Source organism: Pseudorca crassidens, chromosome 5 (assembly GCF_039906515.1).
Source record: "Pseudorca crassidens isolate mPseCra1 chromosome 5, mPseCra1.hap1, whole genome shotgun sequence".
Lineage (NCBI taxonomy): Eukaryota > Metazoa > Chordata > Mammalia > Artiodactyla > Delphinidae > Pseudorca > Pseudorca crassidens.
This window is the reverse complement of record NC_090300.1, coordinates 16,835,477-16,853,773: the sequence shown is the minus strand read 5'-3', so window position 1 is coordinate 16,853,773 and position 18,297 is coordinate 16,835,477. Positions and strand designations below refer to the sequence as shown.

At 39.7% G+C, this 18,297-nt stretch overlaps 2 protein-coding genes across 3 annotated transcripts in view; both read left to right on the top strand.

The window, feature by feature from the left end:
* CPNE4 (copine 4) overlaps nt 1–18,297 on the top strand; it is a 581,373-nt gene that overhangs the window by 433,867 nt on the left and 129,209 nt on the right. For both annotated transcript variants that reach the window (XM_067737446.1, XM_067737447.1), the window contains exons 6-7: nt 2,261–2,344; nt 5,332–5,421. In XM_067737446.1, coding sequence (XP_067593547.1) covers nt 2,261–2,344; nt 5,332–5,421 — 174 coding nt within the window. The remainder of the gene's footprint in view (nt 1–2,260; nt 2,345–5,331; nt 5,422–18,297) is intronic.
* On the top strand, nt 180–1,466 carry LOC137224669 (small integral membrane protein 15-like). Its single transcript, XM_067737448.1, has one exon. The coding sequence runs from the start codon at nt 368–370 to the stop codon at nt 590–592; it is 225 nt and encodes a 74-aa protein (XP_067593549.1). The 5' UTR covers nt 180–367; the 3' UTR covers nt 593–1,466.

The window sequence follows — 18,297 nt, the reverse complement described above, 5'->3', positions numbered from 1 at the left end:
TTTTGAAGAAACCAGGCTCTAAAGCACTCAATCCTAATTGGATTCAGGTGACTGCCCCCATTCTAATTGCTTGCCAGAAGCTGAAGACTCATCTATAGCCTTTATAATTTTTTTACACAGTGTCTAGTATTTAATCAACAATTAACAAGCATAACAAGAGGCAGAATGGAGAAACATAATAAAAACAGACCCACACTTTCCGCCTTCCTGCTTCAGGCCTGGAGTATATAGAATTTAAGCATTCTCTCAGAAGTGTATGGTAGAGCTAAAGAAGACAGCCAACCAAGGGTCATCTGAAATTGTGATTGGCTAATAATCTCAGGACAGAGTTAGAGATCACTACTCAAAGCATAAGGCCTCTACAAAGATGTTTGATATAAAGGCTTGGGCTGAGTATGTTGTGGAATGGACTGCAAAGGACCCATATGGCTTCCTTACAACAGTTATTCTGGCCCTAACTCCATTGTTTCTAGCAAGTGCTGTACTGTCTTGGAAATTGGCCAAGATGATCGAGGCCAGGGAAAAGGAGCAAAAGAAGAAACAAAAACGTCAAGAAAATATTGCAAAAGCTAAACGACTAAAAAAGGATTGAAGGAATGAACAGGCTCTGCAACCAGAGGAAAATCATCTGGAAAATTATGCAGCTTTGGAAGGACCCATTAAGGTTTCTTTTCAGATCTTGTGACAGTATGATTTAGTAAACGAAGTCTGAGCACGTGAAAGAATCATGTTAGTTCTCACCTGTATTATAGCAACTTTTAGGCTTCGGTGTAGAAGTCTGTTGACAGTTACTGTAAATTGGCATTTATTATGCTACAGATTCTTTATAACTGACTTAGTCATTTGCCTTTTTGCAGCATATGTACTAAAGTGAAAACATCCTGTGGAGAAAAATGGCTTTAGATTATGGACTCTATTCAAATAATGGCTTAAAATGGGGTCCTGTTCTGGACAAAGGAGATTAAGAATGTAAAAATCAGAATTGTCCTGAGGTGAAAAGCATGCTTTGGCTTAAAAGAGATACAGTGTGTTAATCACATCTTTTATCATTATTACTTATTTCTTGAAATAGAATCATTTCTGGCTTCCTCAAAGCAAAGTATTATTCAACGAGTACTTCTATTTTCTGTATTTTTCTCATTTTAGCTTTTGAGATACTGGTAATTACCAGACATTCTGCATTTTTAAAAATCTAATTTTATAAAGAATTCTCTTATTCTCTTGACCATGTAGAATACCACTTACTGGATATAACAATTTTTGTACTTATGAACACTGCCATTTTCTTAGAGATGACTTGAGTAGATCAACACTATGATTTAAAGCTTGGAGTAAAAATGCCAAACCTTGTAGTACCTTGGAACCAGTTAATTCTCACTTGTGCTATAAGTAGAAATGTGAAGTAGTTAAAATGTCTTATCAAATAATTTGCTGATTATATAATACCACTTTTGTTTTTCATTCCATTCTTTTAATTCATGTGGTAGTGATGTCCTTTACTTTTTTGATCAAACAGGTTCATGGTGAAAATTAAAATTCAAATCTCTTTTAAGGAACTTTTAAAGAGTAACAGTTAAGTCATATTTCATAAATGGTAAAGAAAGGCTTAACAGTTGGAAAAAGTTTGTTTAGCATAGTATTAGTTGGGTGAAAAAGGTGTAAATCATGTCAAAATTAGAATGTGTTATAGTTAGAAATAAAGGGCTGAAGGATATTTCCTTCAGTTAAGTAGTATAACTGGAACTTTTTACTCTTTAACATGGCTTTTATAAATGCATGGTTAATAATTTTGTTGTCAGTAATTAATAGCTTATTAATGTTTTCCTCACCCCGATAATGAATCTTAAATTACAAAAAAATTGTCTAAAAGCTTTAACTTAAAAATGAAACTAGATATTGAAATAAATTTGATACATTTAAAAAAAAAAAAAAACAGACCCACAGTGATCCAGATACTGTAGTCATCAGACATAGACTTTACAATAACTAGAATTAACAAGTTTAAGACAGCAGATACACTGCTTCTTAGAGAACCAGCATTTGGGTGGATCTTTGAAGACTACCTGGGATTTCAGTCAACCAATCCTTACTTCTCAAAGGACTCGGCGTTAAGATACAGCTCATTCTAGCCAAAGGTGGGTCTCAGGGAGGAAGAATAAAGCAAGGAAGGGTCAAATTCAGGGGTATTTTATCCAGGGCTGGATCAAATGTGTTTGTGCAGGGGGTAGGGAAGCAACTCATTTCTGCTTATTTATTGTAGGATTTCTTCAGTAAGTCTGACCCATTTCTGGAAATTTTTCGAATGAATGATGATGCAACTCAGCAGCTTGTGCACCGAACTGAGGTGAGAAGAGCCGTCTTCAGCTGTGCCATCTCGTCTCTTTAAGATGAAACACTGACCTGTTTTGAGAAACCCCTTCCCTTTCTTAATGTCTGTAGTTAAACCTCAAGACCTGAAGTCTTCCCAGTCCTTAAGAGGGCTCTTTATTCTCAATGTGGGTGTTATAAGAGGAGACCCTTTCTCACCCAGATTTTCCATTATTGACCTTTAATGCAGAAAGCCAGCAACTTATTAATAATAAAAAGATGAATACTAGCTAATATTTAATAAACATGACTAGGTACCAAGCATTTGACTGACTGATCTCATATGCATCATTTTATTTACTTCTCACAACTATGCATTGACATGATTATTATGACCCCATTTTACAGTTGAAGAAACTGAACTTTGAGGAGGTCAAGTCACCTTCCCAGTGAGCAAGGGGTAGAGCTGAGGTTTGAATTGAGTTTGACCCTGAGCTTTGCTGCAATTTGAGAAGCCAATGTGCCTCCCCAGGGAAAGTCCATACACGGGACTGATGTCAGATCTGTCGTACGAATGGCTGTCCTGTATCAGCAGGCATTTGGTCTGGCTGCATCTCCCTCTCACCCTCCTACATTCTCTCCACGTGACTCTGAATCTTATCCTTCACTATCCCACCCCCACTACCCACCACCACACACCCACTTAACAACCAACCCTAGTCTCCACTTTTTATTTTATTTTATATACAAGCCAGTTCAAGAGAGACTGTGTGGGGGTGAGAAGTGCATTGATAAGGCGGAATGGCTTGGAGCTGAGAGAAAAATGTGCTTCCAGTGTGGGGTAAAGGAAGAAGGAACTCTTATGACTCTCTCAGGATGATAGTGGGGTGCTGTGTTCCCATACCCTACACTGGAAATCCATTTCCTTTTTCCTGAAGTAGCAGAGTTGCAGGTAGCATTAGGGGAACTTTTCATGTCATATTTAAGGTAAACAAGAATCAAATAGTCTTGGACGGGCTAGTTCTGTGGATGTCATCTGGTACATGGTTAGCATTTAATAAAGTGTGTCTACTAAAGAATGAATACATGAATGGAGTTGAATATTGATAGTTATGTCCACTCCCTGTGATAGTACAATGTGATTCTTTGGACAGTCACAAACTATTCCCTGGGGAATAGTTTCAAATGCAACTGGGATGGTTTCCCTGAGTGGCACCCCATCACCATCACCAAATAGAACTTTTTCCCACATAAAGATTCCTTTGGTGGGACAAAGTTCTCTCAGGAGAAGTAACTAAATGTTGGGGAGAATCAGAAGTCGTACCCATTCATGACTTTTCTCGAGCCAGTGCACGGGGACTTGAATGTGCAGGGAGAAAGAAGAGGGGTGGCATATTGTTAAACTTCTTCTTCACTCCTGACGGCATCCCTCCAAGAAGAGGTAAATTCCCCTGTTCCCGTCTAACTCTTCCCCATACCCCATTGTGAGGGGCTCCTGGAATCTCATAAGAATTGTGATTGTGAAGTTTTCCAATGAGTCAATCAACATAACATTGATTTTTCCTCTTTCTTACTCAATAGATACAAAAAAAATACCAGGCAATACCTTTCTTTCTGGGTAAGCACATGTGTGTGTGTGCATACACACACACACAGAGATTTTAATTTCAGCGGAAATTTCTAGTTGAAATTTTGATCTGCTATTGAGTTTTATGAAACTGTTGTAATGAAACATCTTCACTTTTTAGTATTTCTATACAAGGGTGAGAAATTTAAATTAACCAAAACAATTTTATCTAACTTTTCTTCTCACTATCACTTTGCTCATTCAGCGAATGAGAGCAAAAAGCAGTCACATAGGAACATTATTTTTCTACTTTTTAATGCATTAAAGGAAATGTAATAATGAGCCTACAGTATAATCAATAATTCATCATTATATTAAGGAATTCAGGAGAAGAGAGAATCACTTATAAAATAATTATGTTATGTAGATAGAGAATTAATTTTTTTACAATTCTAAGGCTCTGCTAACTAAAAACTTCATAGGAAGAAAAGTCAATATGACAGAACTCCATTTAACTTCGTTTGTATGTCCCCTAGAGCAGTGGTTCTCAAATATCATGCATCAGAATCACCTAACGGCCCACCTCGAGAGTTTCTGTCAGTAGGTCTCGGTGGAATCTAGACATTTGCATTTTTAACAAGTTCCTGCTGGTCCAGGAACCACACTTTGGTAGCCCCTGCCCTAGAGTACACAGTACAATCTTAGGCACAGAGCAAATACTCATACGCTAAACCAAATTGAATTACTGAATCATCTGATGGCAGAATAAGACTTGACTCGAATAGACTCTCAGGCAGGATTTAGCCAAGTTCATGATTAGTAAACTGCTTTTAAAAGGGTTTCACAATATTGCAGTCTTAGTTTGTGATCCTGAAGATCTGCCCTGTTATGCCTTCCGAGCATACCTAGTATAAATGTATTCCTGGGATTTTTCTTCTAGAAACTTTTCTTCTGACTTGCAATCTGATCTAACCAAGGTCACAGGTCACCAAAGACTGCTCAGTTCTTCAGCAGCAGAATTGTCCTGCCACACACCCCACACACACACCAATAGGCTTTACGTATGCTGACCTCATTAGAAGAGAATTTATGCCATCGGACTGACAGTCCTACAGAACTGGCGATACTTTATCAGAGGCAGAGGCAGCCCATCTCCTTAATCCCAACCCCTTTTGATATAGAAGGGGTCTTCTCCAGCATCCACATACTGGACAATATTATTGTCATTATTCATGAAATAACAGCCAGGCCAGTGACCGCAAGAGTTCTGCCCATAACGATCCACCTAGTGGGCACCCTTGAAAGGTTTACTACTCCAAGTTTTCATTAAGGCACCTTTTCCAGACAATTGTCCTTATCATAAGCACCACAGTGTTTCTCAAGCAGTTTTTATGTTGAAATGTGAAAATGTCAAGCACTTACTCTCCCACCCACCACTCCTCTCTTTTTTTCCTCAGGTTGTGATGAATAACTTAAGCCCAGCCTGGAAATCATTCAAAGTATCAGTAAATTCTCTATGCAGTGGAGATCCCGACCGCCGGCTGAAGGTCAGAAATCTGTCTGTCTGAGAAATGTAATTTTACATATTTACCCCTCCTCTTTCTCTTCAAGTGAATGTTGGCAAACCCAAAATCTTCTGTATCATTTACCCAAATCTCTTAGCATCTTGATGGAAGAAACAAGGGCTCTCCTTTCTGCTGGAGCCATCGAAGCTCCTGAGATAACATGAGATAAATCTCAATCATGTTATGTTAAGTGGCAAATCCCATGGCCTCTAGGAGAGAAACTGTGGCAATAAGTTCAGGGTATATTTGGGAGTTATTAAAAACACAAATACTGTTGTTATCAGTTATCTACCGCTGCATGACAGACTACTCCAAAATTTAATGCTTAAAACAATAGCCATTTATTTAGCTTATGATTCTGTACATTGTCAAGTTGAGTTCATCTAGGAGGCTCTTTTCTTGGTCTTGCATGGACTTCCTCATGTATTTGCAGTCAGCTGTACCTGAGCAGGACACCTCGGCTTCTGGAGTTTGTCTGGCTGTCATCTGGAATGATCAGGGTGGCGGGGCCATTTGTCTCTCATCGATCAGCAGACTAGCTTGACTTACACACTCAGCAACCTTAGGGTCCAAAAGAGCCAGGACAAAACATGCACGTCTCGAGGCCCAGTCTCAGACTCACATGAGGTCACTTCCTCTGCGTTCTATTGGCCAGTCACACAGCCATCCCAGATTCAGGGATGAGGAAATAGAACATGGACTCTACCTCTTGGCGGGAGGAGCTGCAGAGTATGGTGGGCACTTTTTTCAGTCTACCACACAGGCTTTTTGAGTATCATGGGAATGTAGAAGTTGGAAGAAAAGACTCATTATAAAAGTCAGGACGATCAAAGGAGGACAATAGGCTAAGTGCCTGAAGCAGACTCCCAGAGTCATTCCTTATGGTCCCTTGTCTGGCCCTCTCTCTACCTTGGAAGTCCAGAAGCTCCATGTTGTCAGTGTCCCAGAGGTGACTCTACCAACTCAGGACGACTGAGTAAATTCAATAGAGGCCAGAGCTATAAATCAAAAGGGCAACAAGTTCATGTTCAGTGAGAAACATGACCCTCAAGCAGACTCAACATTCATATCAGCTTTACCAGAGCATTTTCTCCATGTGGGCAAACCATGGGGAAGACCGTTTTCAGAAGGTTGTGTGACAGCCTAAAAGCAGAGCCAGGGAATCTGGATAATGGAGGTGGTTAATGGCTTGAGACCTTAAAAGCCTGGGACACCTACCACCCCAATGGGATTATATGTCTGTTAGGCAGACTAAACATTCATGTTGGGGGCACAGACTCCCCTGGAAAGTGTTAGATGGGCACTGCCAATGTTTGTCTTTGTAACTTTACACTTTCCTCACTCTTTTTGCCCTGTAAACCTTCTTCTAATGGATATAATTATTTGCATTTGTCAATGTCATCCATCAGTTTAGAGTCCTATCCATTGGTTAGTCCCAAACTCTTAATGTGACTTTACATCTTTGTTTAAAACCATTTTGTTTGGACTTTGTACTATCTGTGGACATGCTTACTTCTGTGGTCTGGAGGAGCTGCTCAGAGTTGTCCCTAATATCTCCTGTGGGAGCCTCCACTCCCACTGGAATTGTCTTTCATGCCAAAATCAGGACTCCTGGCTGTTTGGGCCTCGTGTATAAGCTCATATTCACAGTTGCCAAGACCTACGGCTTCAGGCCTGGGTTGGGGATTGTCACCTGTACTCTGAGCCACCCCATCCCAGTCCCAGGGAGATAAATGGGCCCTTTCGGGCAGAAATAAGATAATGCCTACATTAGCCATAGGTCAACTTAGTCATGGTGAGTTATCAGATAAAAGGGGAGGGTTATCTGTAACTGAATAAATTAAAATGCAGAAAAGGAGCATTTTGTGGCCTTTTGAGTGCTCTGCTGTCTGTAGAGGACAAGTGGGAATAAAGGAGAGAGAGAGTAAGAGAGAGAGGGAGAGAGGGAGGAAGGAAAAGGAAAGGAATGAAGGAAGGAAGGAGAGAGAGACAGAGAAAGGGAGGATCAGGATTTCTCAACAGCTGTACCATTGACATTTGGACTTTGTTGTGGGGACCTGTCCTGTGCATTGTAGGATGTTTAGCAGCATCCCAGGCTACTAAACACTTGTAGTAATACTTCACCCCCATCAGTCTTACAGCCAAAAGTGTATTCAGACATTATGAAATGTCCCCTGGAGGGTAAAATCATTTAGACCAATGCATCAGAATCACCTAGAAGGCTTGTTAAAACGCAGATTGTTAGGTGTTATCCCCAGGGTTTCTGATTAGGTGGGTCTGGAGTGAGCCTGAGAATTTGCATTCTACAATTCCTGAGTGACGCTAATGCTGCTGGTCCCAGTCCACACTGAGAACTCCTGGTACAGATATTTGCTCCTTCATTGCAGTCCTTCCGCGGCTCAGTGCCCCCCACCACTTTCCACCACCCAGCCTCCCCTCCACCACCTTTTCTCTGCCCAGCACTCATACCCACCCTGCCCTCTCCAAGCCTTCAGGGCTTGGCACATGCCTCTCTCTGCCTGATGCCTTCTTCATTCTTCTGCTTTTCTTGGATTATCATCATCTGCTACTTTCCTTCAGGTCTCTCCAATATCCCTCCACTTCCAGAAACCTTCCCTGATCTCTTTAGCTTCTATGGGTGCCCTCTAGCCCTCTGTACCCACCTCATAGAGATACTTCACTTGTTTGGAACATTTCCGTTTCCATCTCTTTCCCCAGCAGGTGACTCTTTCTTCCCAGTTTGCCCCTTTAGGGTGAGAACCATGTTTTTTCCCCTGTGTATCCAGGCATCCAGCCCAGCACTCGGCACAGAGCAGATACTCAGTAACTGTTTCTGGAGTGAATGGACAGAGGAGCAGGGAGGTGCTAAGAGGTCAGCAGCGCGTCACTGGCGGGTGCAGTGGGGGGGAAGGGGGAATCCCCCCACACAGGTGTGCTGAGCTCACTAGGTGACAAACCCAATATCATCACTCACCTGCTCACAATCACCAAAAGCAGCTTTTCTGAAAAGCTGGAGAGACTTCCTGTATCGCCCTTTATTTGTATTGATTATTTCATCACAAAGGCCACTGAGAAATGCTCATAATGTTTTTCCCATTCAGCTTTCTTTGAAATAAAATGGTACAATATTGGCAGGCAGCAACTCCTCACCACCAAAAAAACCCAGAAAGTGAACTTTTAAATTAAAAAATTTGGGGACTTCCCAGGTGGTCCAGTGGTTAAGGATCTGCCTTCCAATGCAGGGGGTGTGGGTTTTATCCCTGGTCAGGGAGCTAAGATCCCACATGGCTCACGGCCAAAAAAACAAAACATAAAACAAAAACAATATTGTAACAAATTCAGTAAAGACTTTAAAAATGGTCCACATCAAAAAAAAAAAAAGACCAGAAAAGAAAACATTTTAAAACCCTCTGTCCATTTAGATTCTCAGTCTTGGCAAAACTCTAATAATGACGTCTTTGTCCCAAATGAGACTTGATATATATATATATATTTTTTTTTAAGAAGATGTTGAGGGTAGGAGTTCATTAATTAATTAATTCATTTTTGCTGTGTGTTGGGTCTTCGTTTCTGTGCGAGGGCTATCTCTAGTTGTGGCAAGCGGGGGCCACTCTTCATCGCGGTGTGCAGGCCTCTCACTGTCGCGGCCTCTATTGTTGTGGAGCACAGGCTCCAGACGTGCAGGCTCAGTAGTTGTGGCTCACGGGCCTAGTTACTCCGCGGCATGTGGGATCCTCCCAGACCAGGGCTCGAACCCGTGTCCCCTGCATTAGCAGGCAGAGTCTCAACCACTGCGCCACCAGGGAAGCCCCGAGACTTGATATCTTTAAATCTCTTTTATTCAAGGGTCCACACTAGCATCAAGTTTAAATAAAACCAGGTTTTTCTTTTGGTTTTATTTATTTTTTTCCTCCTTTATGGGAAAAATTTTTTAAAAGCATTCAAATAAGTACTTTTCAGAAATTGATGCTTTAATTTATTTATTATGAAAAATTTTAAACATCCATAAAAGTAGTGGGTTATGATAACCCACCCCCCTCCCCACACCCATCACACAGCCTCAACCATTATTAACTTGTGGCCAATTTTATTTCATCTGTACTCCCAATACCCATTTTCTGTCACCCCGCCCCCCCCCCCAACTACCACTAGATCGTTTTGAAGCCAATCTCAGACCAGGGCTCACTCATTCATTAGGTAAAGCAAGCGTAGTGCCAGAACACATGATACTTTTAAGAACCTACAAGAACGTTTTAATTTCTTTTAAAGTCAGAAGGAAAAATGAAATTGTAAGGTTGAATAAAATGTTTCCATTTTTTTCTCACATCAGAAAACAATAACATTTTTAGGATACCCAAAATCTATTATGGTGAGAGGGGGTCCATGAAGGCAAAAGGGCCTGGGGCCAATGTAAGTCACTATGGGGTCCTCTCCCAAACACCATACCATTTCATCTGAAAATACTGCAATATGTATCTCTAAAGGACAAGGAATCTTTCTATAAACATAACCACAAACCTATTTCTATACCTAGAATATTATCTAAGCTTCCTTAATGCTAGCAAATGTTCTGCCACTATTCATATGTGACCATCTAATTTACTTAATAGTTTTTTTTTCAAATTGGAATCTAAACAAGGTCCAAGCATTGCATTTGACTGAAATGTCTCTGAAGTCTCTTTCAATCTGTTAGTTCTCTCTCCCTCTTTTTTTTTTCTTTTTCCTTGCAATTTAATTAAAGAAACTTGAAGAAACTTCTTTTACTTGAAGAAATCAGGCTGGTTTGTTCTGTCACATTTCCCCCACTCTGTGTTCCCTGTAAACAGCTAGTTGGGACTTGATCAGATTCAGTGGCTGTTTTGTAGCAAGAACGTTTTACAAGGGATGGTGCTCTTTTATGGTCTTAAAAGTTATTGAGGAGCATTGCCTAGATTCATTATTTCATTAGAATTTCCAAAATGGTAATTTTCTAATTCTATTATTCCTTCTTTATCTGTTATTTAGAGTTCTTCTATAAAGAAGAGCTCCCTTTAACAGCTGTTTGGTTCCCTGAGGTGTGATTTGTACAAGAAAGGCTGGAAAATGCTTTATTCTTTCTTTTTTTCAAACGATTTTCAGAATAACAAGTTACTTCTCTAGCATCCTTCATAGGTGACTAATGGGGTCCCTCACTATTATTAAGAATTCATGGATTTTTTAATATATCCCAGTGTTTCAATCTATTTCAGTTATAATTATTCCTTTGAAATCTTGTATCGTCCCTTGTTTAACCAGTTAAAACCACTTCAAGTTGGCTCTTGAGTTCTTAATAGTTTCTTTGCTTTCTGGTATGAATTTTTTTAATTCATGAATTCTGAAATTTTGAAAGTCTTTTTTTCTGTAAGATATGTATCTCTCTATAGATGCTAACTCATACTTTAAAGTCTAGAGACAATTCCTCTCTATAGTTGAAGCTCTAACCCATAGAACAGTTGGGTTCCTTTGTTTCATTTTGCTTTCAGCATTTAGAATTTATTTTTTCAAGTTTAATTTTGTCTTATAATTATATAAAATGTTTACATGATTCTAAAGTCAAAACTACAAAACAAAGTATATTCAGAAAAGTTTAGCTCCCATTCCTGTTTCTCTAGTTTTTACTCTCTTCCCTTACAGGTAATCATTTTGTAGCACATTTTAATACCTGATAGAACCAGCCTCTCTCACTTCTGTATTCTTTGTATTTTTAAGGGTCTTCAGGTCTGCTTGGATATTTTGCTTGTTGTTCTTTCCATTAAGCTTTATAAGCAACTAGTACCAGAATAAAAAAAAAAAACTGATAGTATTTTTATTGAGATTGCAAAGGAAATCTCTTCTTTTTTATTTTTTACATCTTTATTAGAGTATAATTGCTTTACAATGGTGTGTTAGTTTCTGCTTTATAACAAAGTGAATCAGTTATACATATACATATGTTCCTATATCTCTTCCCTCTTGTAGAAATCTCTTCTAATATTGTCTTTCCAGCCCAGAACATGGCTCGTCTTTCAGTTCATTCAAGTCTCCTTTTGTGTTTGCAGGAGCACTTACTGTTCCTCTTAGAGGTTTGGAATGTTTGTTTTTAAGTTTATGCCTAGTTTGTTTGTTTCTTTCTTTCTCTTCCATTACACCTTCTAACAACTATTGTTTGTATACATAAAAGCTATTGAATTGTTTTCTTAAATAACTATTTGATTAAATTTTATTGTTGTTTATACTAATTTTCTGTTAATTTTTTGGAGTTTTTAAAATATAGATCATATGGAAATAGAGATAGTTTTGCCCCTACTTACTTAACTAGTCATTCTCCTTATTTCTTTTCTTTATTTGTGTGTACCAGTTCTCCCAACACAATGTTAAATAGTAGTAGAGATGGAGGGCATCCTCTGGTCTTATTCACCAGTATGATGGAAAATGCTCTGGTGTTTCTCCATTAATTCTGACAGAGGTTAATTTTTTAAAGTAATTGTGAAGGTGTCAGAGGCTTAGAGTTTTGTCAGCCACATCTACTGAGCCTTAAGTACCTATGGTAGGATTCAGAGAGGATTCTTTCTCGGTAACTCAAGAGACAACCCTGCAACAAGCTGAAATGTCTTCTGAACTATGTAAAAGACATTGCATTACTTCCTAAGTAGATTTAGGGTTACATTTAATATTAACTATTTAAAGAAATATATGTATTTAATATTTAATATTTAATACTAGCTGTTTAATGACATATATTTAATATTTAATGTTAGCTATTTAATGAAATATATATTTAATATTTAATAGTAGCTACTTAATGAAATGTATTTAATATTTAGCTATTGAATGAAATTATCCATGATTTCTATGGCATATTAGAGTCCTTATCAAAATCACAACTTCATTTACTTCTAACCATACTGTGAGGTAGATTCCATTGTGTTCATTTTACAGATGAAGAAACTGAGGCTCAAAACCCCATGCAGTCAAATGTCAAATTTCATGCTTTTTGTTGAATCGTACTGCCTCTATTTTGTTGTATTCTTAGAAAATAAATCATCCTGATAAAGGATGATTTATCCCATTACTCTCACTCAACCAAAATGCTTATCATCATTCAAACATTTAACAGAAAGAAGACTTGTCTCTATGTAACATATTTCATAAAGTCTGAGAAACTATCAACTATTCACCATACCACTAAAGGGGAAAAAACACTCTCAATGAAATTATAACACAGTGTTTTCTATCAATTTGTGGTTGTTAAGAAAATAAATATGTGCGTCTTTGATTCTATGAAATATGGTATTAATAATTTCCTTTGATTTTTATCAACACATTATTAATACCCAGTACATATTTGTTAGGAGACAGTGCTGGTATTCAGAATAGATTCTTCCAGATGGGGATCTTAGAAAGAAAGAGGAGAAGGGACCACCAGCAAGTATTATTAACACCCTAATTGTGCCTAGTACTGGGGGAAAGGTCATGCCAGAACAATCAAGACAAATACCATGTAAGCACCTTGAGGTCATTTCCTGTCCCTTTCTCTGGTGCTCAAACTGCACAGGTAACTTGGAGACTTTCCCCTAGAGTTTATCGGACATCCTCTGAGGATAATTGATAGAAGCCACTTGCCTTGAAGAGGGATCTAGGGTGAGGAGGACCAGTTGCTTCTGTATCAACTTGCCCCCAGGCCTTATTCTGGAGAGAGGCCCAGGTTATTAGCTGAGGTCTTAGTGGGGTGGACACAAGCAAGACAGAACCAGGAGAAGGAAATAGCAGAAAAGAAGGAGAAGCAAGTCCCCAAAATCAAAGCAGAGGTGATGAAACTCAGGAGGCCATGAGGATTGAGAGGAGGCCCGGACACAAGTCTAAAGCAACCATAAATGGCATTTTTACCCACCTAATATCTTGCTCATTCTTCATGCCCTCCCTTCTTCTGTAGTGCTTCCTGGGTGATTTAAAACAGCATGTTCACAAGCTCCCTCCTGACACCCCAAAGTTGGATTCCCGGCAGGTCAGAAAAGTGCTCTGTTGAATAAGAATCCCAGTGGTCCCGGAATCTTCAGTTTAATGGTTTTCCTAAACAATTCTTGTGCAGGCCACTTGCCAAGAGCACATGGAGAAACAGTGTCTTCCCACTGATTATGCAAACCTAGCTGACTTCTTGGCACCTCTCTTAGGTAGCTCAGTGTTTTTCCTGCCACCTCACTGCAAAGCTAATGTGTGTATATATTTGCTCTTCCTCCTGTATGAAATCCTAACATTCATTCATCCTTGGTTTCTATCCAGCTATTCCCATCCTCCCTTCTCAGGTGTGACCAAGCCATCTTCTCCACAAATTCACTGTCTTTGCTTACTCTCTGAGCCAGACTGGCTCACAACTGCCAAACAGATTGGACTCCTGGAGTGTGTTCTTGGAGTTTGCCCTGGACATTCCCCCTTTATTCCCAACCCCATATGACTCCTAAATCCTGGACCCCTAAGTACCTCTTATTTGGCCTCAGATCCTTTGGACTTAGTTCCATACTTGTTTCATCCTGATTTTCTCTAACAAACCTCTGGCTCTTACTGCTTAGAAAGGAAGAAACCCCACCCCAGTTCCAACCCCCAGATCTCAATCCTTGACAGTGGCCTCAGTTCAGCCCCATAGTTCCCCCAAATTCATGGAAAGGGCTTCAATCATTAGAGAGCCCACAACTTACACCAGCATTTCCTGATTCTTGCTACAAAACATGGAAATTTGGAATTTAGGGGTTCATTGCTATGTTCAGTGTGGCTGGAAACACCTGTAGTAAAGAATCTGACATTCCCAGGTGGGTGGAAGCAAGTTTACTTCCTTCTACCTTATAATGGAAAGGGAAAAATTTGGGTGTGGCTCATGGTCCTATGAAGCTTTGTTGAGATCTGTTAAAATGTAAGTGCTTTCTTGATGTCCTCTGGACTCGAGGGTTGCTGGTTTTATGACTCTCGATATCCCACTCAGCCTAGATGCCCTGCAATTACCAGAGGACTGCAAACTCACCAAGGTGTCTCTGTGTTGGATCAGCTCTGACACAGGAATTCTCAATGCCACTTAAGTAAATGGCACCTGAGCCCAGCAGCCTGCCTCTACTGAGATCTGTAATCTATACAGTACTGCAGCAAGGAAGAGCAACAGCCAGCTTAAATACTGTTAAATCGTGCAGGAATAGAGAAACTTCTGAATGAGAGAAAAACTACATATTCTCTTAAGTTTAATAATATTTTTCCTTTTCATTAATATTATCCCCCTTTTTACAGATGAGGAATTCAAAACTCTTTGTTTAAGGAAATTGTTGAAGATTACACAGTGAAGTAGTGCAGGCTTAGTTTAAACCCAGCTCTCTCATGCTCCATCGTTCTTGTCCTTAACTATTGAAGGACAGCTAACATTCACCGAGCATTCACCCACCAGGTCCCAGTTGCTTCGCTGGACACTGCTTAAGTGACTTCATTTAACCCTATAATTATCCTAGGTTATACAATACTGTGGTAACAAAGTGCCCCATTAAATATTAGTTTCTCACTCACATAACAATCAGAACTAAAGATTTCTAATCAGTGTCTGCCTCTTCTGTGCGCAGTGATTCAGAACCCAAGTTGCTTCTATCTTGTGGCTCCTCCATACCTTAGAGCCTCACTGTTATTTGTATCCACAGGTAAAAGGGTAAAAAATGTGGAGAGGAATGCACGGCCCATGAAGAAGCTGGTAGCTTAGTTGTGCCTGTATAGAACTAGGAGTGCCTCAGCTTTTTCTTATCTCCAATCACTTTTCCCCACTTTCCCCACAACCAAGCTTTATCCCAAAAACATCTCGAGCTCGTCAACTTTGCCAACAGGGATTTGAGATTTGTTCACCCATCTCCTCACTTGGCTGCCTTATGAATAAAGCCTTTCTCTGATGCAAACTTTGGCATCGCAGGTTCTGGCTTGCTGCACCCTGGCCAATCACGGCTTGTCCTTCAAGACTCCACCTGGTTCTTACCTCCCTAAGAAGGCTCGTTTGATGCCTCGACCTAGGGTACATAGGAGGTGTATTTGCTGAAGCCCTGTATAATCAAAGAAAATCTACTGAAGGCTCTACAGGTAAAAGGCAATGGATTTAACAGTAGACTTTTCTTCAATGTTGTCTGACATCCAATATTACATAGAAGTTTGAGTGAGGCTAATGGCAGACTCTGGGAAGGCTCATGCCAAGGAGTACTTCCCAGACTTCCACTGCCAGTGTCCTTATCCCTGCAGTGAGTCACAGCCACCCCCCACTTTTGCAGGAGACCCTCCAACACTAGCAGCCATATGGCTAACAGGGTCTTACTGCTCCAGCCGGGTGTCAGAACTGAGTCTCTAAGGTGGGAGAGCCGAGCTCGGGACATTGGATCACCAGAGACCTCCTGTCCCCACATAGTATCAGTTGGCGAGAGCTTTCCCAGATATCTCCATCTCAACACTAAGACCCAGCTCCACTCAACGACCAGGAAGCTCCAGTGCTAGAAACCCCATGCCAAATAACTAGCAAGACAGGAAAACAACCCCATCCATTAGCAGAGAGGCTGCCTAAAATCATACTAAATTCACAGACACCCCAAAACACACCACCAGATGTGGTCCTGCCCCCCACAAAGACAAGATCCAGCCTCAGCCACCAGAACACAGGCACCAGTCCCCTCCACCAGGAAGCCTACACAACCCACTAAACTAACCTTACCCACTGGGGGTAGACACAAAAACAATGGGAACTATGAACCTGCAGCCTGCAAAAAGGAGACATCAAACACAGTAAGTTAAGCAAAATGAGAAGACAGAAATATGCAGCAGATGAAGGAGCACAGTAAAAACCCACCAGACCAAACAAATGAAGAGGAAATAGGCAGTCTACCTGGAAAATAATTCAGAGTAATGATAGTAAAGATGATCAAAAATCTTGAAAATAGAATGGAAAAAATACAAGAAAAGTTTAGCAAGGACCTAGAAGAACTAAAGAGCAAAAAAAAAATGATGAAAAAAAAATAAATGAAATTAAAAATTCTCTAGAAGGAATCAGTAGCAGAATATCTGAGATAGAAGAAAGGATAAGAGACCTGGAAGATAAAACACTGAAAATAACTACCACAGAGCAGAATAAAGAAAAAATAATGAAAATAAGTGAGGACAGTCTCAGAGATGTCTGGGACAACATTAAACTCACCAACATTTGAATTATAGGGGTCCCAGAAGAAGAAGAGAAAAACAAAGGGACTGAGAAAATATTTGAAGAGATTATAGTTGAAAACATCCCTAATATAGGAAAGGAAATAGTCGATCAACTCCAAGAAGTGCAGAGAGTCTCATACAGGATAAATCCAAGGAGAAACATGCCAAAACACATATTAGTCAAACTATCAAAAATTAAATACAGAGATACCCTCATCCACCAGAGGGCAGACAGCAGAAGCAAGAAGAACTACAATCCTGCATCCTGTGGAACAAAAACCATATTCACAGAAAGATAGACAAGATGAAAAGGCAGAGGGCTATATACCAGATGAAGGAATAAGATAAAACCCCAGAAAAACAACTAAATGAAGTGGAGATAGGCAACCTCCCAGAAAAAGAATTCAGAATAATGATAGTGAAGATGATCCAGGACCTCAGAAAAAGAATGGAGGCAAAGATTGAGAAGATGCAAGAAATGTTTAACAAAGACCTAGAAGAATTAAAGAACAAATGAAAAGAGGTGAACAATACAATAACTGAAATGAAAACTACACTAGAAGGAATTAATAGCAGAATAACTGAGGCAGAAGAATGGATAAGTGACCTGGAAAACAGAATGGTGGAATTCACTGCTGTGGAACAGACTAAAGAAAAAAGAATGAAAAGAAATGAAGACAGCCAAACAGACCTACGGGACAACATTAAATGCAACAACATTCGCATTATAGGGGTCCCAGAAGGAGTACAGAGAGAGAAAGGACCATAGAAAATATTTGAAGAGATTATAGTCGAAAACTTCCCTAACATGGGAAAGGAAATAGCCACCCAAGTCCAGGAAACGCAGTGAGTCTCATATAGGATAAACCCAAGGAGAAACACACCGAGACACATAGTAATCAAATTGGCAAAAATTAAAGACAAAGAAAAATTATTGAAAGCAGGAAGGGAAAAATGACAGACCACATACAAGGGAACTCCCATAAGGTTAACAGCCGATTTCTCAGCAGAAACTCTACAGGCCAGAAGGGAGTGGCATGATATACTTAAAGTGATGAAAGGGAACAACCTACAATGAAGATTACTCTACCCAGCAAGGATCTCATTCAGATTCGATGGAAAACTCAAAAGCTTTACAGACAAGCAAAAGCTAAGAGAATTCAGCACCACCAACCAGCTCTACAATGCTAAAGGAACTTCTCTAAGTAGGAAACACTTAGAGAAAGAAAAGAACCTACAAAAACAAACGCAAAACAATTAAGAAAATGGTCATAGGAACATACATATCGATAATTACATTAAACGTGAATGGATTAAATGCTCCAACTAAAAGACACAGGGTTGCTGAATGGATACAAAAACAAGACCCATGTATATGCTGTCTACAAGAGACCCACTTCAGACGTAGGGACACATACAGACTGAAAGTGAGGAGATGGAAAAAGATATTCCATGCAAATAGAAATCAAAAGAAAGCTGGAGTAGCTATACTCATATCAGATAAAATAGACTTTAAAGTAAAGAATATTACAAGAGACAAGGAAGTAAATTACATGATGACCAAGGGATCAATCCAAGAAGAAGATATAACAATTATAAGTATATATGCACCCAACATAGGAGCACCTCAATACATAAGGCAAGTGCTAACAGCTATAAAAG

Bases quoted from the DNA above. Each gene is read 5' to 3' on its own strand.
- LOC137224669 (XM_067737448.1), top strand. From the start codon at position 368: ATGTTTGATATAAAGGCTTGGGCTGAGTATGTTGTGGAATGGACTGCA.